The sequence below is a fragment of the Saccopteryx leptura genome, chromosome 13 (assembly GCF_036850995.1).
Source record: "Saccopteryx leptura isolate mSacLep1 chromosome 13, mSacLep1_pri_phased_curated, whole genome shotgun sequence".
Taxonomy (NCBI): domain Eukaryota; kingdom Metazoa; phylum Chordata; class Mammalia; order Chiroptera; family Emballonuridae; genus Saccopteryx; species Saccopteryx leptura.
The window spans coordinates 38,771,996-38,797,519 of record NC_089515.1 but is presented as its reverse complement, the minus strand read 5'-3'; the positions used below and the strand labels follow the sequence as shown (position 1 = coordinate 38,797,519).

General features: G+C 43.5%; 1 protein-coding gene across 2 annotated transcripts in view; it reads right to left on the bottom strand.

Moving 5' to 3' along the window:
* ALPK3 (alpha kinase 3) overlaps nucleotides 1-25,524 on the bottom strand; it is a 58,134-nt gene that overhangs the window by 18,270 nt on the left and 14,340 nt on the right. For both annotated transcript variants that reach the window (XM_066355567.1, XM_066355568.1), the window contains 2 exons: nucleotides 16,648-16,765; nucleotides 14,823-16,059 (listed from right to left, as the gene is read on the bottom strand). In XM_066355567.1, coding sequence (XP_066211664.1) covers nucleotides 14,823-16,059; nucleotides 16,648-16,765 — 1,355 coding nt within the window. The remainder of the gene's footprint in view (nucleotides 1-14,822; nucleotides 16,060-16,647; nucleotides 16,766-25,524) is intronic.

The window sequence follows — 25,524 nt, the reverse complement described above, 5'->3', positions numbered from 1 at the left end:
GCACATAAAGAACTCATCCTGGGCGTGGGAGGTAAGCCCCAAAACTCCACCTATAAGAGCTGTAGGGTCGTGCAGGGCTGGATGGAAACCAAGCAGAAGACATAATAGAGAGATGTCCAAGGAGACAGGGAAAGGAAGGTGGAACAGCCCACTGGCAGCAGATCTCGTAAAGCACCAAGAAAAATACACTCCTGAATAAACTTTCTGAAAAATTACTAAGTAAATTATTTTTGAACATACAAGGAGTTAAGGAATATTGTTCCCATGAGCCCTGCTTGAAAATATTAGAGAACAAACTTTGGTCAACTAAAGGTGATTAAGAAAACTACAGCCAAAGAACTAACTGATGATAAGAAATATATAACTGTAGAACCAAGACTAAAACCGTAAGAGCTTAGTCTGGCAGATCAGAATGTCAGTGTTTTATGACCTGACAATGCAGAAACAATTCGACTAGCACAAAAGGGAAAAGGGGAAGAAGTAAACAGTGGAGTAAGTTCCTTGATCATACTACATCGGTGAGCCAGGAACAAAGACATTACTCAAAGCTAGAAAAAACCTAGACAGGTAATAGGGAGGGGGTAGGAGGAAGGGAGTAAAGACGGACAAATATATGGTGATGGAAAATGATTTGACTTTGGTGATGGGCACACAATGCAATCAACAGTTCAAATGTTATGGAGATGTTTACCTGAAACCTATGTACACTTACTGATCAACATCACCCCATTAAATTTAATTTCTGGAAAAAAAAAGAAGAAAGAAAACAGGTAAAAGAAATACAGGGTATTTAACTAATACAAAGAAATCATTTAAAAATAAAACTTTGGGCTAATAGGAGATAGAAAATAAAAGAGAAAAAAGAGTGGGGAAGAAGTAGAAACTATCACTGCTCATCATAAAGAATTAATAGACAGTGAACAGATAAAATAACTAATGGTATTATATAAAATTTAAATTATAAATTACTATACACAAATACTTCTAAGTGTCAGATGAGCCACACACAAAACCAAAGCAAACAGCTCATATAATGAAAGATTTTAAAAAATAGTATAATTAAAATATATTTAAATTAATTAGGGAATTTTAAGTTACTTAACTGAATATGGAATTTTGAATGAATGATATGAATAGGGAAAAATAAAAGAGTTTGATAAATATCAGGAGCCATCAAATGTAAGTCTGACTGACGGAAGATTTTACAACCAGGAACATATTAACAGACAAAAATGCCTTGAAGCCAAAAAACTGCAATTAGTATTATATTAAAACCCTCTTAATTTCTTATATTCTAGGATTAAAAAATATTAATACAGACATGAAATCTATAAATTTACAAAGAAAATTCTGACTTTGCTCACAAGGCTCATGAAAACAAAACTTTTTTAAATTTACTGATTTTAGCGAGAGAGGAAAGGGGCAGAGAGAGAGACAGGAACCTCAATCTGTCCCTGTATGTGCCCTGACCAGGAATCAAACCAGCAACCTCCGTGCCTTGGGACGATGTTTCAAGTAACTGAGCCATCCAGCTAGGGCAATGAAAACAAAACTTTTGGCTATAGCTATCTTCACTCCCCTCACCCCAGCCTGACCAGTCCAAGTGCTACTGAACCCACTTCCTCAGTATCTCAGTGTCTATTCCCTCTCTCGGTCTCCCCTGCCAGCTACCTAATCCAAGCTGCCGACAATCCTTTCTAGCCTGGACTACTGCAAAGCCTCCTAATTGGTACCCATGGCTCTACTCATTGCCTCTGCTAAACTCGTATCTTTACTGCAGCGCAAGGAAGCTTTCCAAAACACGAATCTGATTATAACACTCCCCTGCTAAAAAAAAAAAACAACCTTCTAGTTGCTTATCATCACTTACAGGATGAAGCATAAAAGCCCTAACCTAAAAGAGCAAAATGTTTCAGAACACCATGGGCCAGAGGATGGGGTAACAGGCAGTGACACAGCCTCTGAGCACAGAAATTTGGCATTATCAAAAAAAGCAAACTAAAAATACTTCTATAATTTGACCAACAATTCCCTTCCCGGGAATTTATCCTACAGATATGCCTTCATGTGAAAATGGACTTATATACAAGAATATTCATTACAGCATAGTTTACAATAGCAAAAGGCTAGAAGTTACCTAAATTCCATCAACAAAGGACTGATCCAATGAATTACGGTACAATTCCATCCCAAATAAATAAAATAGATATACAAATAAAAAAGAAAGGTACAAGATACAAAGTGCCACCTTTATGCAGAAAATATACAGACACACACAAATATCTGTAAATATAAAATAGCTCTGGAAGGATGCCCAAGCTACCAGTTATCGCAACTGACTTCAGGAAGAGGAGCTGTGTGGTGGGGGTAAGGAAGGAGGGCATATTTAATATTCTCTAACACTTTTTATACTTTTTGAGTTTTATACCATATACATATGACATGTACTCAATTAAAATGAGAATAAATAAATAAATAACCCCTTCTATAACCAACGAGGCCTGTCCGTCAGCAAGGGTCCCAGGTCTATTTCTCCAGGTTCACCCCTTGGGTCCCTCCACCCAACACTAACTCATGTACTAACTATTGCACTATTTTACAACCACTTTGTTTTTTTCTCTACTGAACATTCTCACCCTTCTCCTTACCCACCTGGAGAATTCCTTCATTTCCCTGAAGAACTCATTCAAGTTTTCTTTCCTTTATGAAGATTTATGAGCTCACTCCTGTACCCCCCACCAAAGCATGAGTGGCTTCCTACTACATGCAACTATGGCAAATGTACCAAATTCTGTCATTACACCCTCATTCTGTGCAGTAGCTATTTGTTTCATGCATGTGTCTAATCTGAAGACTCTTCTCCTCTGAAGTGGGCCCAGCATAGGCCCAGGGTTAGAGTTGGTGCTCAGTGGCAGTGTGGTGTACTGAATATGTTCTGTACTTCCACAACCACTGACCTAATACTACAGATGGGTGTGCATGTGCGTGACTACATCTGAAATTGTGTGTAGATATGAAAAGGAATGTCATTTCTTAAAAATAAAAATTGTATGAACTGGGGAAACTTAATTAGTTCTCTGTGATCTTCTTTATTACAAAGTCTATATTAGTAGGTTTAATTTGCCATTGTGTCTGTCTTTCTCATAAATTCTCAAAGATTAAGGACCTGATCTGATTCACCTTTGCATCCTTCCCAGACCCCAGCATATAAGAGGTTCACAGGAATGAACCACCGAATGATAGTGCTGTGGCTTGTAAACCTCTAAGGGGCAGGGCCCTGGAGCACTTGCTTGGCAGGGAGGAAACAAAACCAGTAGCTTAACAGGGTTGTAGCAAGGCAGAGACAAGGACTCAGAATCTCCTCCCCTGAAACCTATACCTAGGGCTGACAGTGAGGCTTCACTATATTTTAATGTTTGATAAAAAATTCTCCAGTAAAACCATCTGGCCTCAAAGATTTTTTTTTGTTGAAAATCTGAAATTCAATTTCTTTTAAGTTATAGAATTATTTAAGCCATCTTGTTTCATTTTTGCATGAATTTTTGTAGTCTGTGGATTTTAAAGAATTGGCCTAAAAAAATTAAATTAAATTAAATTAAAAAAAAAAAGAATTGGCCTATTTCATCCAAGTTGTTGCACTTATATGCATAATTTTTCATAGTAGTCCTTTATTATCTTTTTAATGCTTGCAGGATATTTTTTTTTTTTTTTTACAGAGACAGAGAGAGAGTCAGAGAGAGGGATAAACAGGGACAGACAGACAGGAACGGAGAGATGAGAAGCATCAATCATTAGTTTTTCATTGCACATTGCAACACCTTAATTGTTCATTGATTGCCTTATTATAAGTGCCTTGACCATGGGCCTTCAGCAGACCAAGTAACCCCTTGCTTGAGCCAGCGACCTTGGGCTCAAGCTGGTGAGCTTTTGCTCAAACCAGATGAGGCCTCGCTTAAGCTGGAGACCTCGGGGTCTCGAACCTGGGTCTTCTGCATCCCAGTCCGACACTCTATCCACTGCGCCACTGCCCAGTCAGGCGCTTGCAGGATATTTAATGATACCTGCTTTCATTCCTTTTGAAGCTTTATTGTGGTACAACTAACAAATAAAATAGTATATATTTAAAGTACACAACATGATGCTTTGATATACCCATATATACTGTGAAATGATCCCACAACCAAGTCCCTCTTTCATTCTGGATACTGATAATTTGTGTCTTCTGTCATTTTTTGTTCTTTGTGAGTCTTGCTTGAGGTTTATCATCTTACCGATCTTTATAAATAACCAGGTTTTGGTTTAATTTATTTTTCTATAGTCTTTCTGTTATCAATACCATTGTTTTATGATCTTTTCTTTATTATTTCCTTCCTTCTTCTTGTATTGGGTTTATTTTTCTCTTCCTTAGGTTGTTGATTTCAGATCTTTCTTCTTTCTAATGTAAATATTTAATGCTACAAATTTTTCTCAAAGCATTGATTTAGCAGCATCTAAACATTTTATGCTTTCTATGTTGTGTCATAACTTTCATTCAGTTCAAAATATTTTCCAATTGCCCTTAAGACTTTCCTCTTTGACCCATAAAAGTGTGCCATTTAATTTCAAAGTGTTTGGAGACTTGCCAACTATCTTTCTGTCATTGATTTCTAGTTTAATTCCATTTTGGTCAGATAACACACTTTGTCTGATTTCAATGGTTTTTTATTTGTTAAGGTTTGTTTATGGCCCTGGATAGGATCTATGTTAGTGAATGTTTTGTTTGCTTATTTCATGGTTTTTAAAAGAATGACTACGCTGTTGTTCTTCCATGGTACTCATGTTGTTTCATGTTCTATGTGTCTATTCAGTCCAGATGGCTGATAATGATGTTCAGTTCTTTTCTATCCTTACTAATTTTCTGTCTACTAGTTCAATTAATTACTGAGAGAGGACTGTTAAAGTCTCTAACTGAATTATTATTATTTTTTTTATAGGAACAGAGAGAGAGTCAGAGAGAGGGATAGACAGGGATAGACAGACAGGAACGGAGAGAGATGAGAAGCATCAATCATCAGTTTTTCATTGCGAGACCTTCGTTGTTCATTGATTGCTTTCTCATATGTGCCTTGACCCTGGGCCTTCAGTAGACTGAGTAATTCCTTGCTTGAGCCAGCGACCTTGGGTCCAAGCTGGTGAGCTTTTGCTCAAATCAGATGAGCCCGTGCACAAGCTGGTGACCTCGGGTTTCGAACCTGGGTCCTCTGTATCCCAGTCCAATGCTCTATCCACTGTGCCACCGCCTGGTGAGGCTCTAACTGTAATTATTGATTTGCCTATTTCTCCTTTAATTTTTGCCAGTTTTTGCTTTAGGTACAGTATTTTGAAGCTCTGTTGTTAGTGGCAAACATATTTTTGATTATGTTTTCTTTAACTAATTGTATTTCTTGATTTTAGAGAAAGAGAAACATCAACTTGTTGTTTCACTTATTTTTGCATTCACTAGTTGATTTTTGTATGTGCCCTGACTTGGGATTGAACCTGCAACCTTGGCTATTGGGACAACACTCTAACCAACTGAACTACCCGGCCAGGGCTGATTGTTTTCTTAAAGTAGCCCTTTTATTATTATGTAATTCACTATTTTTCCCTTTTAATTTCTCTTGCTCCAGTCTATTTTGTCTAATACTAACACGGCCACTCTAAGTTCTCAATTGATTAGTATTTGCATCGTATATACAGTGGTGCCTTGAGATATGAGCAGACCAACATATGATTTTTTTTAAGATACGAGCTGAGACTCGGTCCGTATTTTTGTTTGAGATCCGAGCGAAATTCCGAGATATGAGTCATGATTCGGGAAGCTGCTGCTAGTTGGCATGTTGGCACACGGGGCCAGTGTTGGGGCCAGTGTCGGCAGCACAACGCCAGCATCTCATTCTTTCTCATGTATTACCTGCAGAATCAAGTAGAATCTCGTGCGCTGTACTCGTTCTTGCATCATTTTTGCATTTTTTACTAACTTTTTTTTTGTGCTATCATGGGGCCAAAGAAAGTGAGTGTAAAGGACAGTGGTGAAAAAAAGAGAATGATGTTGATAGAAGTAGGTAAAGAAAGAAATAATAGAAAAACATGAGCGTGGTGTACGAGTGATTGAACTGGCAAGGCTATATGACCACAATACATCTACAATTTGTACCATCCTTAAACAAAAGGATACCATCAAAAGTGCAAATCCAGCAAAAGGAACTATAGTTCTGTCCCAATTAAGGACAAATATCCATGAAGAAATGGAGAAGCTTCTGCTGGTGTGGGTGAAAGAGAAAGAACTGGCAGGAGATACAGTGACAGAGACTGTAACATGCGAAAAGGCACGTATTATTTACAGTGACTTCAAGAAGAAAGAACCATCAACCACAAAAGAGGCAGCAGAAGATACGTTTAAGGCAAGTCACAGCTGGTTTGAAAATTTCAAGAAAAGATTTGGCATCCACTTGGTGGTGAGGCATGGTGAAGCTGCAAGTCCTGACATTAAGGCAGCTGAGGAGTACATCGCACGTTTTGCTGCGCTTATCACAAAGGAAGGCTACGTCCCCCAACAAGTGTTCAACTGTGACGAAACAGGATTATTTTGGAAAAAAATGCCCCGGAGGACTTTCATCACCGCAGAGGAGAAGAAGCTGCCAGGCCATAAACCCATGAAGGACCATCTGACCCTTGCATTGTGAGCAAATGCTAGTGGTGACTGTAAAGTAAAGCCACTGCTAGTGTATCATTCCGAAAATCCTCGAGTCTTTAAGACTCACAAGATTCTTTTTTTTTTTTTTTTATAGAGACAGAGCGAGAGTCAGAGAGAGGGATAGATAGGGACAGACAGACAGGAATGCAAGATGAGAAGCATCAATCATCAGTTTTTCATTGTGGCACTTAGTTGTTCATTGATTGCTTTCTCATATGTGCCTTGACCGTGGGGCTACAGCAGACCAAGTAACCCCTTGCTTGAGCCAGCAACCTTGGGTCTTAGCTGGTGAGCTTTGCTCAAACCAGATGAGCCTGCGCTCAAGCTGGCGAGCTTGGGGTCTTGAACCTGGGTCCTCCACATCCCGGTCCGATACTTTATCCACTGCGCCACCACCTGGTCAGGCAAGACTCACAAGATTCTTAAAGAAAAACTGCAGGTTATGTGGCGCACCACTGCTAGGGCATGGGTTACACGGCAGTTTTTTATTGAATGGGTAAATCTCGTCTTTGGTCCTGCAGTGAAAAAATATCTTCAAGAAAATAAACTCGCAATGAAAGCATTACTAATCCTTGAAAATGCTCCAATGCACCCACCTGGTCTTGAAGATGACATTCTCAATGAGTTCAGATTCGTGAAAGTCCTCTACCTCTCACCCAACATGACTCTAATCTTGCAACCCATGGATCAGCAGGTCATTTCCAACTTTAAAAAGCTTTACACAAAGCACTTGTTCTGCTTCTGCTTTGAGGTGACTGAGAATACAAATCTATCCCTTCAAGAGTTTTGGAAAGATCACTACAACATCATGATATGTTTATGCATTATTGACTTGGCGTGGCAAGAGGTTACAAGAAGAACCTTGAACTTGGCATGGAAAATGTTATGGCCTGATGTTGTTGAAGACAGGGACTTTGAAGGATTCAAACCAGAGACTGAGACCGAGGTAGAAGCGTTGGAGGAGACTGTGTCCCTTGGAAAGTCGATGGGTCTGCAGGTAGATTAGGGTGACGTAAACGAGCTCGTCAAGGAACATGAGGAGGAACTCTCCACTGAGGAGCTGAAGGAGCTACAGATGATGCAACATACAGAGCTTCTGAAGAGATTAGTAGTGAGGAGGAGGTAAAGTCGGAGGAAGTGATTTCTACAAAGTGAAATTAAAGACATGCTGGCAATGTGGGAGAAGCTTTCAAGTTTCATTGAAAAGAAACACCCAGAAAAAGTTTTAACTGGTCATGCTTCAGCACTTTTTAATGACACTTGTTTGTCACATTTCCAAAACATTTTAAAAGGCAGGCAAAAGCAAACCTCTTTGGATAGATTTTCATTCAAAAGTCCTGCAAGTGAAAGTGTCAAAAGTGCAGCCAAAAAGGCAAAAACAAGTGATGATTAAATGAAAAATACATAATGTTAAGTGTAGGTTAAGTTTAAAGTTAAGAAAGTGCATTTTTTTACAATTAAGTTTTTGTGGTTTCATTTTAAGTAAAGAAAGTGCAGTTTTAGTTTACATTTAGTGTTAAGAAAATACAGTTTTAGTTTACGTGTCTACAGTGCCTGCATCCCTTCTTCCCTCCCTCCTCCTTCACCATTAACCTCCGTTAGCCACACTTGTCTGTCTCCAAGGTAAGAATACAGTACTAAATAACACTTTTTTCTTTTATTTCATATATTTTGTTATGCATTGGTAAAGTATACATGTGTGTTTCTTAATCAAAAACATGTCTTTTTTCATAATTTAGGATGGTTTAGGGATGTTCCCAAGGCTAGAACAGATTAAATTTATTTCAGTTATTTTAAATGGGAGAAATTTGTTTGATATATGAGTTGACTGACTTACGAGCTCAGTTACAGAACGAATTAAACTTGTATCTCAAGGTACCACTGTATTTTCCATTATTTTTAATTTTTTTAATTTTTATTTTTTTACAGAGACAGAGAGATAGATAGGAACAGACAGACAGGAATGGAGAGAGATGAGAAGCATCAATCATCAGTTTTTCGTTGCAACACCTTAGTTGTTCATTGATTGCTTTCTCATATGTGCCTAGACTGCGGGCCTTCAGCAGACCGAGTAACCCCTTGCTTGAGCCAGCAACCTTGGGTCCAAGCTGGTGAGCTTTTTGCTCAAACCAGATGAGCCTGCGCTCAAGCTGGCAACCTGGGGGTCTCGAACCTAGGTCCTCTGCATCCCAGTCCAACGCTCTATCCACTGCGCCACCGCCTGGTCAGGCTCCATTATTTTGCTTTCAACTTATCTATATCATTACAATTGAAGTCAATTTCTTATAAAAAGCATCCAAGGAGAATGTTTTCCACTCTTTTACTTGGTACATTTAGACCACTTATATTTAATATAATTATTTATGTTTAGATTTAGGTCAATTATTTTATTTTATTTTATTTTAAGTCAGAGGAAGGGAGACAGACTCCAACATGCACCCTGACCGGAATCCACCCGGCAGCCCCCATCTGGGGCCGATGCTCAAATCAGTCAAGTTATCCTCAGTATCCTGGGCCTATGCTTGAACTAACCAAGCCACTGGCTGTGAGAAGGGAAGAGAGAGAGAGAATGGGGAGAGAGAGGGAAAGAGAAGCAGATGGTCGCTTCTCATGTGTGCCCTGACTGGGGATAGAACCTGGGACATCTGCATGCTGGGCTGACGCTCTCTCTATCCACTGAGCCAACTGGCCAGGGCCCAATTATTATTTGTCTTCTATTTATTTCCTCTGTTTCCCTTCCTGTTTTCCCTTTCCTGTTAACTTCCACAGTATTTGAACATTTTTTTAGTATTCCATTTTAATTTCTATTTTTCTTAGTACTTTAATTATTAATTTGGACTTACACTATATATTTAAGTTCCCACCATCTACTTAAGAGTCAATATTCTACCACTTCAAGTGAAATGTAGTAATCCTATCACCATATAGGTCCCTTTATCCTCTCCCCCTTTATATTGTAGTTTTCTTATGTATTACATTTACATACATTAAAAATCCTACAGACAATGTTATAATTTATACTTTTTACTTCAAACATACTTTAAGGAATTCAAGAGAAGAAAAATAATCTGTTATATTTACCTAGATATTTCCCATTTCCGTTGCCCTTCCTTCACTCCTGACATTACAAGTTTCTTCTGGTATCATTTCCTTTCTGTGAAAAACTTACTTCAGCAAGTCTTTCGGAACAGGTGTAGTAGTGATGTGTTCTCTTAGTTTTTTTCTATCTGGGAATGTGTTTAGTTCACCTTCAATACTAAAAAATATGTTGGCTGAATTTAGAATTCGAGATTGAAATGCCTTTTCTTTCAGCTGTTAAAAAAAACATTATTCCACTTCCTTTTGACTTCCATTGTCTCTGATGAGATCTCTGTAGTCATTTGAATCATTATTTCCCTGTAAATAATACATTGTTTTTCTCTGCTCCTTTCAAGATGTTTTTATTGTTTTTAGTTTTCAGCAGTTGCTGATGTTTCTTGACCTGAAATTCTGTGGGCGAACCTTATTTGGAGGTTGCTGGACTTCTTAATCTGTGTAGGTTTGTGTCTTTTGCCAAATTTGAGATGACTTCAGCTATTATTTCTTCATATATATTTTTTCTGCATCATACTCTTCTCCTTTCCTTCAGTCTTTAATGACACTGTTCTGATACTGTACCACAGGTCCCTGAGGCTCTGTTAATTCCTTTTACCTATCTTTTTTTCTGTTATTTGAACTGAATAATTTCTGTCTTCAATTGCAAGAAGGTTTTAAAAACTGAGATAAATACCATGCTCTCGAATAAGAAAGACAAATATTAAGATATAGATTTTTCCAAATTAATTAAATATTTTTAAGCACACACACGCGAGAGAGAGGGAGAGAAAGAGAGGGGAAGGGAAAGAGAAATGAGAAGCATCAACTCACAGTTGCATCACTTTAGTTGTTCATTGATTGCTTCTCATATGTGCCTTGACCAGGGAACTCCAGCCAAGCCAATGACCCCTTGCTCAAGCCAGCGACCTTGGGCTTCAATCTGGCGACCCCACGCTCAAGATGGTGAGCCTGTACTCAAGCCGACAACGTGGGATTTCGAACCTGGGACCTCAACGTCTCAGGTCAACGCTCTATCCATTGTGCCACCACCTGGTCAGGCAAATTAATTCTTATGTTTAACACAATCCCAGTCAAAATACCAATGGTTAGAGACAGAAAGCAGATCAGTTGGTGCCTGGTTCTGGGAGTAGGAAAAGTACTAATTGCAAAAGGAACAGCGACCTTTTAACAGTGATAAAAATGCTCTAAAACTGAATTGTGGCAGGGACTACACAACTCTGAATTGTGTACAGTGAATTATACACTTTATATATGTAAATGGTATGGTATATAAACTATACCTCAATAAAGCGGTTTAAAAATATATTACTTAGCAAGTTTTATTAAAAGACCATTCAAAATGCAAACCTGACTTTAGTTTTCTATGAAAGTATTTAATAAGCTTCTGACTTTGTTAAAAATAATTCATCACTTTTTTAAAAGATTTTTATAGAAAGGAGAGAGAGAGAGAGAGAGAGAGAGAGAGAGAGAGGAAGAGGGAGGGAAAGGTGGGGGGGGGGGTTAGGCGAGGAGAAGGAAGCATCAACTCTTAGTTGCTTCTCACATATGCCTTGACCAGGCAAGCCCAGGGCCTCGAACTGGCAACCTCAACATTCCAGGTGGACGCTTTATCCACTGTACCACCACAGGCTAGGTTCATCACTTTTTTAAAGTGTTGTTTTTTTAAAATGATGAATATAAAGATACAAGGTAAAAAACAATAGTATCTAGAAGTTTGGAGAATTTCAAACAATGATTCTAAAGTTTTTCTAGAGTAAAAAAAAAGAGAGAATATTGCTAAGAAATTTTTAAAAAAGAAGACGGTTGTTTTGCCAAAAATTGAAACTATAATAATGAAAACAAGATCATTCTGTTATAAGAATCAATAAACAGATTAATTGATTATGATAGATGTGTATATAAGCTTTAGTGTTTATAAAAATTAGTATATAAAAATAATCACAAACTATTAGGTAGGGGTTGAATATTTCACAAATGATAATTGGGGAAATTAGCCACTTATTAACCAGAAATTGAGCTAGAGACTGGTGCTTTACTATACAGTATACCCAAATCAATTCCAGATTAATTTAAAAGTCAAATGAAGCAAGTCAAACAATAAAAATCATATTAAATGTAGATTAACATTGAACTAACCTTAGAATAGGGAAGGAAAGTGTAACCACCATGAGAAGAAATGATTAAAATATTCATACAATAGTACTATACACAACCATTAAAAATGAAGTTTTTCAGCCCTGGCTGGATAGCTCAGTTGGTCAAAGCATTGTCCCAAAGCACAGAGGTTGCTGGTTCAATCCCCAGTCAGGGCACACACAAAACCAGATTAATGTTCCTGTTTCTCTCTCGCTCTCTCTTTCTCACCCTCCCTTCCTCTCTCGCTAAAATCAATATAAATTTTTTTAAATAAAGTTTTTCAGATAATTTTTAGTAACCATGATAAAATGCTCATGAAATAATGAGAAGTAGAGAAAGCAATATATAAAGTTGAATGAAAATAACAGCACAAATTAAACTTCAAAACTAATAAAACTATATATGCAAAAAAGACTGGTAGATATACCAAAATGTCTCTGTAGAGTAGAATTATAGCTAAAGTGTTATTTTCTCCTTTGAATTTTTAGGGCTTTGGCCCCTATTTTCTACTATGACCATATGTTTCTTCATAATCCAAAAAATAAGGTGTTTTTAAAAATGATTTGGTACTATCAAAATATGAAAAACCAGTGAAAGTCAACCACTAAAAGCAACAGCTTCAAAATATACACAGATGTTAAATATGTTTTTCACATGTATATGTCACAATTTTTTAAAAGTATAAAAATAAATAAATAAAAGCCACACATGCTCTTTGCAGGAAGAGCAGAACTACTGCAGTCTGCCTCTCCCATGCCAACACAGCCCGAGCTCTCTCCTCTCACCTCTGAGAGGCAAGAACGACCCTGCCAGGATCCTGGCTATGGTGTTCCCCACTGCTGTGAGCGGAATAGCCAGCTTCATTCCCAGACTTGGCCACTAGCCTGGTCACTTCCCAAATGAGCTCCCTAGGGACCCATGAGGGCCATCCCTACATGTCAGGTACATGAAGCAGCCCCATCTAAGCCATTAGAACTCAACACACCAGATGCTGAAATCTCCTGAGAACAAGCATGAAGGTCATGAACAGATTCCAGAGACTGGTTTGAGGCTCACCTCACTTTCTAAAGCCCTCTAAATGAATGTCCACACAGACTAACTTCAGCATCCACTAAAATAAAACCACTTTCCCTATTCATCCTTGAAACTGGTCTCTCCCTCATTTTCCCATGAAAGTTCTCTCCCCAGGAAAGGCAGCCCCTCACTTCTTCCCATGAAGCATCCTTTTCCCTCTGCCCTCCATGAAGGGCTATAGCAGCTTGTCCCTGACATGATTCACTTAGTTCCAAGAAGACATCTGTCCTCTGCTGGAACCCTATGGAGCACTGCTTTCGGCTGCTCCTCCTGTTTCCTGGGGCCCAGGCTCCTGCTCCCTCCATCCCAAGAAACAGTCTCATCTTAGTTCCCCCCAAAATGCCGTCTCCACTTAGGGTTGCCAGATTTAGCAAAAACAAATAAACAAACAAAACAAAAAACCTGGATATGCGTTTAAATTTCAATTAAACAATCAATAATTTCTCAGTATCAGTATGTCCCATGTATCTTACCCATCTCACCCACTCTTGAAACACTTTTTTTTCTGCCACTCATAAGAAATATTACCTTCTTTCTGCCCATTATTAAACACTTTGTCTCCCAAAACTCCTGTGAAATACGGCCAGCCCTCTTCCCCTTGAAACATCAAACAGTGACCAAATGGGACAAACTCCTTCCATCTTCTCACTCCCATCCCCCTCTCCCACTCCCCCCACCCATGTCAAACTCCTTAATGTCATTCATCTGCCTCTTTCTTTGAAGAGTTTGTGTCTCCACACAAAACACCACCTTTTCTCTGTTGACTACCCGATCCCCAGAAAACGATGACACTTCTGTTCCCAGGTAAAACAGTCTACCTCTGTCTTCCATCATAGTACTATCTTGTACCTACTGCTGTTTACTTAGTTCTTAATATGCACCAGGCCCTGTGCTAAGTAAGCACTTTAATTCTTGCAATAGCCCTATGAAGTAGGTTTTATTTTATTTTTTTAGGTCAGAGGAGGGGAGATAGAGAGACAGACTCCCGCTTGCACCCCAACCAGGGGGCAACCCTTGTCTGGGGCCTAGGCTCAAATCAACCAAGCTATCTCCAAGTGCCTAGGGAAGACGCTCAAACCAACTGAGCCACTGGCTGTGAGAAGGAAGAGAGAAGGGGAGAGGGAAGAGGAGAGAAGCAGATGGTCGCTTCTCATGTGTGCCCCAAGCAGGGATCAAACCTGGAATGTCTGCAAGCTGGGCCAATACTCTATCCACTGAACAAACTAGCCAGGGCCAGGTTTTATTATAATTCTGATTTTATGACTTGCCCAAGATCACACAATGTTACATGTAGTCAGATTTGCACACAGGTACCCCTGACTCCAAAATGTTAGGTAAAAACCCACATTAAACCAGAATTTCCTGGACATTTGATATTTTTAAAATCTTTTAATGAGCATCCAGGTCAAGAACTGCTGCACTATAGCACACTCCTGCTCCTGTCTCCCCCAGGAAACTGTTGCTTTAGGAAGGCCCACAGAAAACTCTCCACTGGCTTCTTCCTCCCCAGAGAACACTATCTTCCTCCACCTCCCTCCGGGGCATATGCCCCTTGGCTGTGAACTACCACACTGTCAGAGGAGAGTCACAGTCAGGCTGTGCTGCCTGGAGATTGGCTGGGGTGAGGGCCAAGCCTATGGTCCCCTGCTCCAAGCTGGCATGCCAACCCTACCCCACCCCACTCTACCCTACCCCTTCTATTAATATCCCACTGCTCCCTGGCTTCCGAGCTGTTGCAGCAAGAGTTTCCATGAAGTCAGCTTCCCAGAGCGACCCCCAGGCACCCAGCACCCACACTTACCTCTCCTGGAGTCCTGCAGCCTGCTGGCCCCTGCAAGGGGCTCTCCCATGTTCTGTATCTGCGCCGGGCAGGGGGTGTAGGCACCTGGGCAGAAGCCTGAGGTGGAGCCTTTTCTAAGCTCTGGGCTCCAGGTTCTGGAGCTTGGCTCAGGGAAGAATCAGGCTTGCTACTGGTGGTGGGCTCTCCTTTAGGCTTTGGAGGGGCAAATCTCTTTCTGTTGAAAGGCCAAGTTGGCTGAGGGGCTGTGGGCATGGGCTGGCTAGAGGCAGTAGGCTCCTTCTCACCTCTTGCCTCACTGGGCACTTTCCCTGAGGGCATCTCTTCAGGTGCCCTGCCACTTCGCGTGTGATATCCCTCTTCTCCCTGTGGCTTGACTGCACGAGTGCTCTCCAGATACATGTCCCTTAGGGAGAAATATACTTCCTGGTCTGGGCCTGGGACAGGGGTGGGGGCATTCTGGGCCTGGTCTGGAGAGCCTACGGTGGAGGCTGGCTCCCTGGTGCCATCCACTCCTGAGGACCCAGGCTCCTGTGCAGCCCTGCCCCTGGGCCAGGTATGAATTTGCTCCGTGTCCATGGGCCCCTGCGTCCCAGAGGAGTCGAGCTTGTCTGACCTGGAGACACAGCTTTCAGATCGGTGGTCTCGAGCTGCCTTCTCTAACTCTGGCTTCTGCAGGTCTGGCTTAGGTGCTTCATCTTTCTTTTTCTTCTTGGCCCCAGACTCCTTTTTGGTGGCTCTCTGAGGCCCCAGCTCCATGGCCTCACAGATGTATGTCAACAGGCCGTGATCCCCATCCTCCCCATTCTCGGGGGCAGCCTCCCCATTGGTGGTCACATCTCCAGGGGAAAAACTGCTGATCTGGCCCAAACCTGGGTGCTGACCAGCCTCAGTCTCCCGCTCCTGCCAAGCTACAGAGGTCCTGTCCTCAGCCTCCCTGGTGGCGGCTGAAGGCACAGGCGCCTCAGCCCCACTCAGCCGTCGCTTTCGCTGGAAGCGGTCAGGGCTCAGCTTGCGCAAGGTGTCAGCCTCTCTCACGGCCTCCGTCTCACTCCCGCGCTTCCAGCTCTGCTCAATCTCACGCATCTTCGCCGCGGCCTTGCTCTTCAGCTTGGCAAACCATCGCTGGTGGATCCTGTACTCAGTCATGGTGCCCACCTCTAGGACCCCTGAGCAGGACACAATGCCCTTGGTGTTCCGAGCAGAGGCCTGGTAGATGGCGGCATCTTCTTCCGTACACCTGGAGGCAGGAACATTAGAAGTCAACTCTGCCCTCCTTGGAGGTGAGAGACCCCCACTCCCCACAGCCAGAGCCTCTGAGTTGAGCAAGCTGCCCAACCCCTACAAGTCCTGCCCTGAGGGCCATGCCCAGCTCAGACAGCACCAGACCCAACACTCTGCATGACAGTTGTGGAAACTGAGGCCAGCAAGAGGGTGGAAGCTGATCAAGATCATGCCACCAGGGGGAATTAGAATTGGGGCACAGATGAGCGCCTGTGAGAAGCAGGTGACCCACACAGCCCCTTGTGAAGGATGACACAGGAGCTTTTTTTGGCAGCTGACCTCATGGAAAATGTTTCCATGGGTCAGGACCTCCTCTGGTTGCTGCTCTCTGGCTGTTACAAATACTACCACGCTGGCCTTAGGAGATCCCAGACACTGGCAGACAGACACGTTCACCAGGTGGTTCAGTTCAGCTGCAGAACTCCACCCTCTGCCCCTCGATCCTGCCTGGGCATCTTCACCCAGCTGACTCCATTTCTGAGGGCAGGCTTTGGCCACAGAACCCCCAGGAGGGCAGACAGCGGAGCAGGCCCCTCTCCCTTACTTGTAGAGCTGCAGTGTGTGGCGGTTGCCCTGATGAGTGATCTCATATTTTGGCAAGCCACAGTAGCGGTCCAGCTCCATGTCATCCTTGTACCAGGTCACCTCTGGCTCTGGGTACCCTAAGAAGGAAGCAGGAGATTGGGTTGCAGGAAGACCAGTTCCAAAAGAGTGAAAGGAGAGAACAAGATGGACAAAACCACCTGAAGAGGCTGGACTGGCCCACCTGCCCCAGGCTTGCTGGTAGAACGGGGCTATCATATGGCTCAGCTTATTTATAGAAGCTAGGTCCTGTCAAAGATGAAAACTGCTCCTCTTCAGCAGCTGGAAGGTAAATATGTAGGGGAAACTTCCTAGCTTCCTGGTAAGAAGAGAAGAAAGAAGTTTCTAGAAAACCTTGGCTGGTAGTAACAAGCTTCCTTTCTTCAGTGGCCTGTTCTATACCCTCAACTGTAATGACAGTTCTGACCTCAGAGATCTTCCCCAACACCTCAACACCTACACCCCTGCCAAGAGCCTTCTTACTTTCATTCCAGGCTCCAAAGCTATTTCTTGATGACACAGCTAAAGCATCCATCCATCCATCCATCCATCCATCCACCCACCTACCTTCTCACCCATCCACACCTACCTACCCACTCATTCATCGCTGTGAGGCTGCCTGAGGTGTATTCCCAGCCCCTCCTCTCTGGGGACTTCCAGCCCTACCCTCAAGGAGAGATTCTAACTATTGGAGTCACATGTTCCCTGCCTCCCTGGCCGTATAGCTGATTGGCCCAGTAACTGACACCAATCAGCTCATCTAATCCAAATCACTGACCTAGGATTTGAGAATTAGGAAGGAGCTAGAGACAGTCTACCCTTGGGTCTGGAAATATAACCTCGAAGGGGTACAACCATGTTCTGTACATGGACTGAGAAGCAGACAAAGCTGATCTGCGGTGAGATGGAAAAATGAAGTTGATGTTCAGGACAGAATAAGAGCTTGGAGCCAGAGAGAGTCCTGACATCCTTCCAAATGCTGGCTCCATTCCTTGCCTGGACACAGCCACACTCCTGTCAATTCCATAAAAGTCTGTCTAGCTTTACCAATAAATTCAGCTAACTCCAACTGATTTGCAACACTTATTAGAAAACTAAGACTTCTACCATATATCCCTCAACTATATATATTATGTGCTGACTGCCAAGTGAGGGTTGTGAACATGGGAAGCTTGACGAACAGGGTTTCTGCTCTCAGGGAACCTACTGCACAGCCAAACAGACAGGTCCCCACATAAGGGAAGGATATACCTGCATCTGTGCAAACCTGTTCTACCTTCCCTATTGTCTATGGACAAAGTGCCCACACACCTAGCGAAAGCCGCCCACACTGGACCTCACCTCCTCTTGCCTCATCAGGGACATCTCCCTGCTTCTTCCTGCACTACCAAACTTTTCCTCTCTATTATATTGTTGCCATCAGCACACAAGCCTGTTGTATGTCCCCTTCCTTAAAAAAGAACTTCAAGTGACCCCAGTCCTCTCCTATCTCCTGTCCCCATTTCTCTATTCTCTCCTTTACAGAAAAAACTTAGAAACACTTGTTTGTACTTGCTGTCTTCAGTTCCTCTCCTCCAGTCAGGCTTTTGTTCCCACCACTGCACCAGAACTGCTCTTGCCCATGGCACCTGTGACTTGAACAGTGCCAAAGCCACTGCCAATCCTTAAGTCTTATCTACCCAATCTATCAGCACTGACCATCCCCCTTCCCCTCACTTGCTCCTGGACACCATTCCTTCCGAGGGCACTTGATGCTTCCCTGGCCGCTTTTCCTAATCTCTTTCATCCTCACTACCTCGGCCTATATTGTGAGATGTCCCAGGGCTCAGGCCTCAGCACTATTTCCCGTTGTTTCTCCACATAACCTATGGAATCTAATCCCATGCTGTGGCCTTTAAATGTCTATATGCTCATGGCTCCCATATTTCTATCTGCAGCCCAGACCTCTCCCCTGAACTCCTGGGTCTTGTTTCTGACTGTGGACCTGACATCCACTTGGAGGTCTAATAGGTACTACAGTTAACATGACCCAAACCAAGCTCCTTATTCTCTCCCCTAAATCAATTCCTACATACATAGCTCAGTAAATGGCAACTTCATCCTTCTACTTTGGCTCAGGCCAAAACCTGGAGGTAATTCTTTATTCTTTCCTTTTCTCGTGTCCACTCCATCAGCTACTCCTAAGGGCCCTCCCTTCAGAATATAGCCAGAATTGATGAATCACTTCCTGTCATTCCCACCATCCGGTCTATCCCCATCATTTCACACTTCTATCTCTGCAATAACCTCCTCTATGGCCTCACTACTCTCATCCTGACCTCTCTTCAGCCCATTCTCAGCCCAGCAGCCAGAGGGAGCCTTTTGAAATAAAGTCAGGCCAGGGTGCTCCTCTGCTCAAAACATACCAATAGGCCTAGGCTGGTTGGCTCAGTGGATAGAGCATCAGCCCAGAGTGTGAATGTCCCAGGTTCAATTCCCAGTCAGGGCACATATGAGAAGTGACCATCTCTTCTCTCCTCTCCCTCTCCCTTTCTCCCTCTCTTCTCCTCTTGAAGCCAGTGGCTTGGTTGATCCAAGCGTCAGCCTCAGGCACTGAGGATAGCTCAGCTGATTTGAGCATCGGCCTTAGATGGGGGTTGCCAGGTGGATCCTGGTCGGAGTGCATGCGGGAGTCTGTCTCACTATCCCCCCTCCTCTCACTTAAAAAACATACATGCCAATAACTCCCTTTTCATTAAATCCACCTGATCAGGGGGCCCCATTAGCACAGTGGCCTCACCTCCTACCACTCTCTGTCTTTCTCGCTGTGCCCCAGCCACATGACCCTGCAGGCTCACCTCTCACCCACCATGTGACCATTATACTGCAATTCTTGTCTGCCATCACATCACCTCCTAAGAGAGGCCTTCTCTTCCAACACTTCTTAATCCTCTTACCATGTTTATCTTTCCTCACAGAATGCATGGCTACCTGACATATTATACATTATGAATTTGTTGATGTCCATCCTTTCCAACTGCCTATGGAAATAGCAGCTGCATGACTTATCTATATATTCATTGCTGTGTTGTCAGTTCCTAGAATAGTGCCTGGTATGAAACCAACGCTCATTAAATATCTGTAGATGAATGAACAGAGTAATGTACTAAGTGCTCAGGGCGCAGCAAAGGGAGCAATCACCTCTGGCTGTGGAATCAGGAAAGGCTTTGTAGCAGAAGTGGCTTTTGAACTGGCCTTAACGGGTGGGCCAGAAAATGTGGGTGCACTTCCCCTTCAGAGCACTGTGGTTGACTGTTCCCCTGTGTGCCTCCACTCCTTATGTCCCCTGTGGGCAGGAATCATGTCTTTCTTACTGCTACATCCCACCACCTAACACAGTGCCTAGCACATAGTAGTTACTTCATAAATGCTGCTGGATGAGTGAGTACATAAGTAACTAAGGAAATGAGTGAACAAACAAACCAGAGGTGACGAGAAGGGCATGCCCAAAAGAACACAGCAGTAGAGTGGGGGTAGAAAGCGCAGGGCACCCTGGGGGCCTGTGTACAAGAGCAGGGGGCAAGAGAGGCAAGGCTGCAGCGGGGCCGCCAGGAACAAACTGGGCAGCCTGAACTGTAAAGCGAACCCCATGTTTCCACTGTGAGCTAAAGCCCCTGGTTACATCACTGTGTGTGTGGCCAGAACCAGCACAGGTGGCCTCACCATCCTGTGGGATGATCTCATCCTTACAAGGGCTCTGCTCAGAGCCTCACTGCCCCATGACCAGCCCAGCAGGGCCTCAGCCTCCAGGGCATCTGAGTCCAGCCAGGCTGGAGCGAGGGGGCAGGGATGAGGAAAGAAGGGGGACATTGAATGAACTCCATAGCCTCAGGCTGAACCTCAACACCCATGCCACTCCTGCTGCCTCTTCACAAAGCGGGGGCCAACCTATCAGCTTAGATCTCCATGGTAATGACGGGTTTTAGAAACAACTTTATATGGGGAGAAAACATTGCCTTGTCACCTGGATAATATGAACTGTATTCTAAAACATATGAAAACAGAAGAGGTCCTGTTGCACACACGAGCCTGACCCAGTATGTGCCCACAGGTAGGGGCCACGCACACACTCAGCCCTGGCCAGGAGAGCCCACAGTGGCACTGAAGCCTATGGCTTTCCCTTTCCTTGTCACACCCTACGACTTCCACTTCACAGCCAGCAGGCCTAAGTCTGGAACCCAACGTGGAGACCTGCAGCCTCGTCCCAACCATTCCCAGTTTGGAGAAGCTCAGATTCAAGAGAAGAATCATGACAAACATAAATCTCGAGTTTTCAAGGAGCTTTCAAATACAGAATTTCATTTGGCCCTCACAACAATCCTGTGAAGACAACTGCTAACATTTACTGAAGACTCACATGTGCCAAACATTGAGCTGGATATTTCTCATGTATTATCTCATCTAATCCTCACAAAAATCCTGTGAAGAATGTTAATTCCCAATTTGAGGAAGAGGAAGTCAAAGTCCATGAAATTAAGGCTCCTATCCAAAGTCATCCAGCTGGTAAGTAGAAAAGCCAAAATTAAAATCCCTCTCTTCTATAAAACAGACAGGGCAAGTGTTTTAATCCTATTTTATGTAAAAGGAAGATGAGGGTCAGAGAAACTAAGGAACTTAGCCAGAGTCACACACCTGGCCCATGACGAAGCCCTGGCTTCCTTCCCTTTTCTGATGCTCTTTCTGCTGGGGGTTCTGGGACCACCATGTAAGTTTCTGTACCTACTAGTCATTAATTAGACTCACATTTCTAAAAAGTTTCTTTAGGAACTTGGTTCTGTCTAAAGTCTCAGTCCCTCTATCCACCTGGCCTGCTGCTGGCACTTCCTCCTCCTCCTGCCACACACACTCACATACACCCCAACACAGAGTCCACAATAGTGTTGAGGAGACTGGGGGAAGGAGGCCACCATGCTCGACAGCAGTAGGCAGTCAGTCTCAAGGAGGAGAGAAGCACCCTGGCTTGAGGGGCCCCTGGGGTAAGCAGGAGCCAGAAGTCCCATTCGAGGTCCACTATCCCACTGTGTGTCCACTCTGAGAGTCATTTCCTCTCTGAGCCCCCACAGGCATCCTGCACAGCTCAGGCACCCCAGACCCAGCACAGACGCCTCTCCCTCCTTCACCTGGACTAGGTTCTGACCCACCAGGAGAGCATCGCCTGCTCCTGGCAGGGTGCTGGTGAGCCGACTCATCACAGCCTAGTCTAAGAAATGTTACTAGCAGGGTGGGGGAAACAGAGGCAAGTGTAGTTATGTCTCCATGGAGATGAGCTAGGATTACCATACCCAACTCACACAGACACCGGTCTTAGCCATCCATCCATCCACCACCCCACCTTTCCAGACTGTGGAGAGCTAATTTGTTTTTATCTATCTATCTATCTATCTATCTATCTATCTATCTATCTATCTATCTATCTACTTTACTCAATTTATTTGGGTGACATTGGTTAATAAAATTATATAGGTTTCAGGTATACAATTCTATAATACATTGTTTATACACTGCATAGTGTGGTCACCATCCCAAGTCTCCCTCCATCACCATCTATCCCCCCTCTACCCTCTTCTATCTCCCCTCTGTGGAGAACCAGTTTCTCCTGTTCAAGTATGACCCAAGCCCGACCCTGCTTAGCTTCCGAGATCAGACGAGATTGGGCGCATTCAGGGTGGTATGGCTGTAGACTGGAGAGCCAGTTTCTAACCCTGTTTCGTTTGTTCTCTGATCTTTCTGCATCACCCTTTCCCTTCCCTTCCCCTACTCCTACCGTCTACATTTCCTCTTTTCTCCTTGCTAATTGGAAATGTACTATGATAATCACAGAGACCTCTTTTCTTAATCTGTTGCATAAAACTAAGGTAACCTGAGCCTGACCAGGCAGTGGCACAGTGGATAACAGTGTTGACCTGGGATGCTAAGGACCCAGGCTCAAAACTCCGAGGTCGTCGGCTTGAGCACGGGCTCACCAGCTTCAAGCCAGGGTCGCTAGCTTCATTGTGGGATCATAGACATGACCCCATGGTTGTTGGCTTGAAGCCCAAGGTCACTGGGTTGAGCAAGGGGTCACTGGCTCTGCTGGAGCCCCCTACAAGGCACATATGAGAAAGCAATCAATGAACAACTAAGGTGCTGCAATGTTTCTCATTGTAAGAGTTAATGTTTCTCATCTCTCTCCCTTCCTGTCTGTCTGTCCCTGTCTCTCTCTCTTGTGTCAAAAAAATACAACAACAAAAAAACATAACCTCAGGTAACCTGAGATATTTTTCATACACGTGGAGGTGAGGAGGGGGAAGAAGGAGAGTAGGTACAACAATGGACAAGGATACAGAGGTTGGGATAGCGGGAGCCCTGGAAATCTTACAGCTTCATTGATAGAGTTATAGATCTCAGGGTGTCTCCTGAACTGGTGGTGGCACAGTGCATAGAGCAGGGGTCCCCAAACTTTTTACATAGGGGGCCAGTTCTTTGTCCCTCAGACCATTGGAGGGCCGGAGTATAAAAAAAACTATGAACAAATCCCTATGCACACTGCACATATCTTATTTTTAAGTAAAAAAACAAAACGGGAACAAATACAATATTTAAAATAAAGAACAAGTAAATTTAAATCAACAAACTGACCAGTATTTCAATGGGAACTATGCTCCTCTCACTGACCACCAATGAAACAGGTGCCCCTTCCAGAAGTGCGGTGGAGGCTGGATAAATGGCCTCAGGGGGCAGCATGTGGCCCGCGGGCCGTAGTTTGGGGACCCCTGGCATAGAGCATCAACCTGGAACACTGAGGTCCCCGGTTAAAAACCCCAAGGTCGCTGGCTTGAGCACAGGCTTGCTACCTTGAGCATGGGGTTACTGGTTTGGGCATGGAACCATCGACATGATCCTAAACTCACTGGCTTGATCCCAAGGTCGCAGGCTTGAGCAAGGAGTCACTGACTCGGCTTGAGTCCCTCAGTCAAAGCACGTTTGAGAAGCAATCAATGAACAACTAAAGTGAAGCAATTATGAGTTGATGCTTCTCATCTCTCTCCGCCCCTCTCTCTCCCCCTTCCTGTCTCTATCTCTCACTAAAATAAATTTTTTTAAAAATAAGAACTTCTATGATACACTGGTGCCATGGCAACTGAAGGAAGAAAAGTTTGCTCCTTTGCGTTGAGCTATAAACAGGGAAAAGATCACTCCCATGAAGACATTGGAAGTGTTTGATAAACAACCCCAAGACTCCATAAGTCAGACTCATGTCAGGTTCTCCACATTGCTCTCAGGGCTCATGGCTACAAAAGACAGAAGGGCAAAAGGAGAGACAGGAGAGCCACCCCTGAGTCCCCCAGCAGGTGCTGTTGCCATGGCACCAAAGCTGCAGCTGAAATGAACAGGCAACATGGAAAGTGGAAAAGATATGGATTTTGTTCACAGCAGGGTCATTAGGGACATATGTACTTAGCAGCTTCTCTGTGCCTGCCCCCAAGAGGCACAATGTGTCAGGTGTGTGCCCTAACCTCACAGATCTCACAGTCTTGTTGGGGAGAATGTGCCATGGAAGAGAGAGCAAGAGCTCTCCGTGTAAATACTGAAGGTTACCCCCGGGAGGATGAGCCATTTGAGCTGGGCCTTAAAAGATGAGAAGAAACTTGCCAGGCAAAGACGGAGTAGGCTTCTAGGTAAAAAGGCCAAATAAGCAGACCATCTATTTTCAGGCTCTTCCCCAAAACCACTAAGACTACATAGAGATTTTTAAAGATTTTATTTATTGATTTTACAGAGAGAAGACAGTGGGAGTGAGAAGTATCAACTCAGAGTTGCTTTACTTTAATTGTTCATTGGTTGCTTGTCTCGTATGTGCCTTGTCTCGTAACAGGCAAGCCCAGGGTTTTGAACCTGTGACCTCAGCATTCCATGTCGACAATCTATCCACTGTGTCACCACAGGACAAGCACTAAAGAGATTTTTTTTCTTAACGATATAAAACCACAAGTAAGGGGAGAAGAGGCAACAAAGCAATAGGAGCAACAACAGTGTGAAAGCTGGAAAGCAGATGAACAAGCAGAAACTACTTAGCAGACACAAAATAGCCAACCCTATGACACCAGTGAGGAAACTGAGAACTACCGTTGGAACACCAGAAAACCCCCAAAGGGCAAAATAACTGGGCATCACGTGCCTCTGGGACTGGCAGTAGTAAAGGAGGAGAGGAAAGGTAAAATGTTGCTGAAAAACAATCAGATCTCTGGGCCCCCTCATCCACTCCATACCACTGGGTGACACCTCCTCCCCACCACAGCCAAAGATGAGGGTTATAACTAGAAAGATAAAACTTTGCCCTGAGGGTAAACTAACTGAGGGCATGACTATTCTATGAAAAATAAAAAATTATAATAACCAGCAATATAAAATAAATGCTTTATGCAGACAGCTCACTAACCCTTTAATCTGTGTACTTCCCAAAAAACCTTTACCCTCCAGACAAGATACTGGGAGACTATTTACAAGGGAATCTTTCTGGTCTGAGAGGAAAAGACTAAAGAAACACGGGCAATTACCAACTGTTGCTCCCCCAAATCACCATATAGGGAAGACCCTCCTACTTGCTAAGAACTTCCAATCAGCTTTTTAGTCTCCTACTCTTAGTCACTGCCTGCCAGTCATTTCCTAGCTATCTGAGGAAAGCCCGTAAATAGAAGATTATGAACCAAAACAAATAGAAACAAGCCAATGGAAGAAGCACAACCTATAGAGGGAAGAAAGTTTAAGAAAACTATCATTACTGGTCTCAGAGAGTAAACAGAAGATACTACAGTCATGA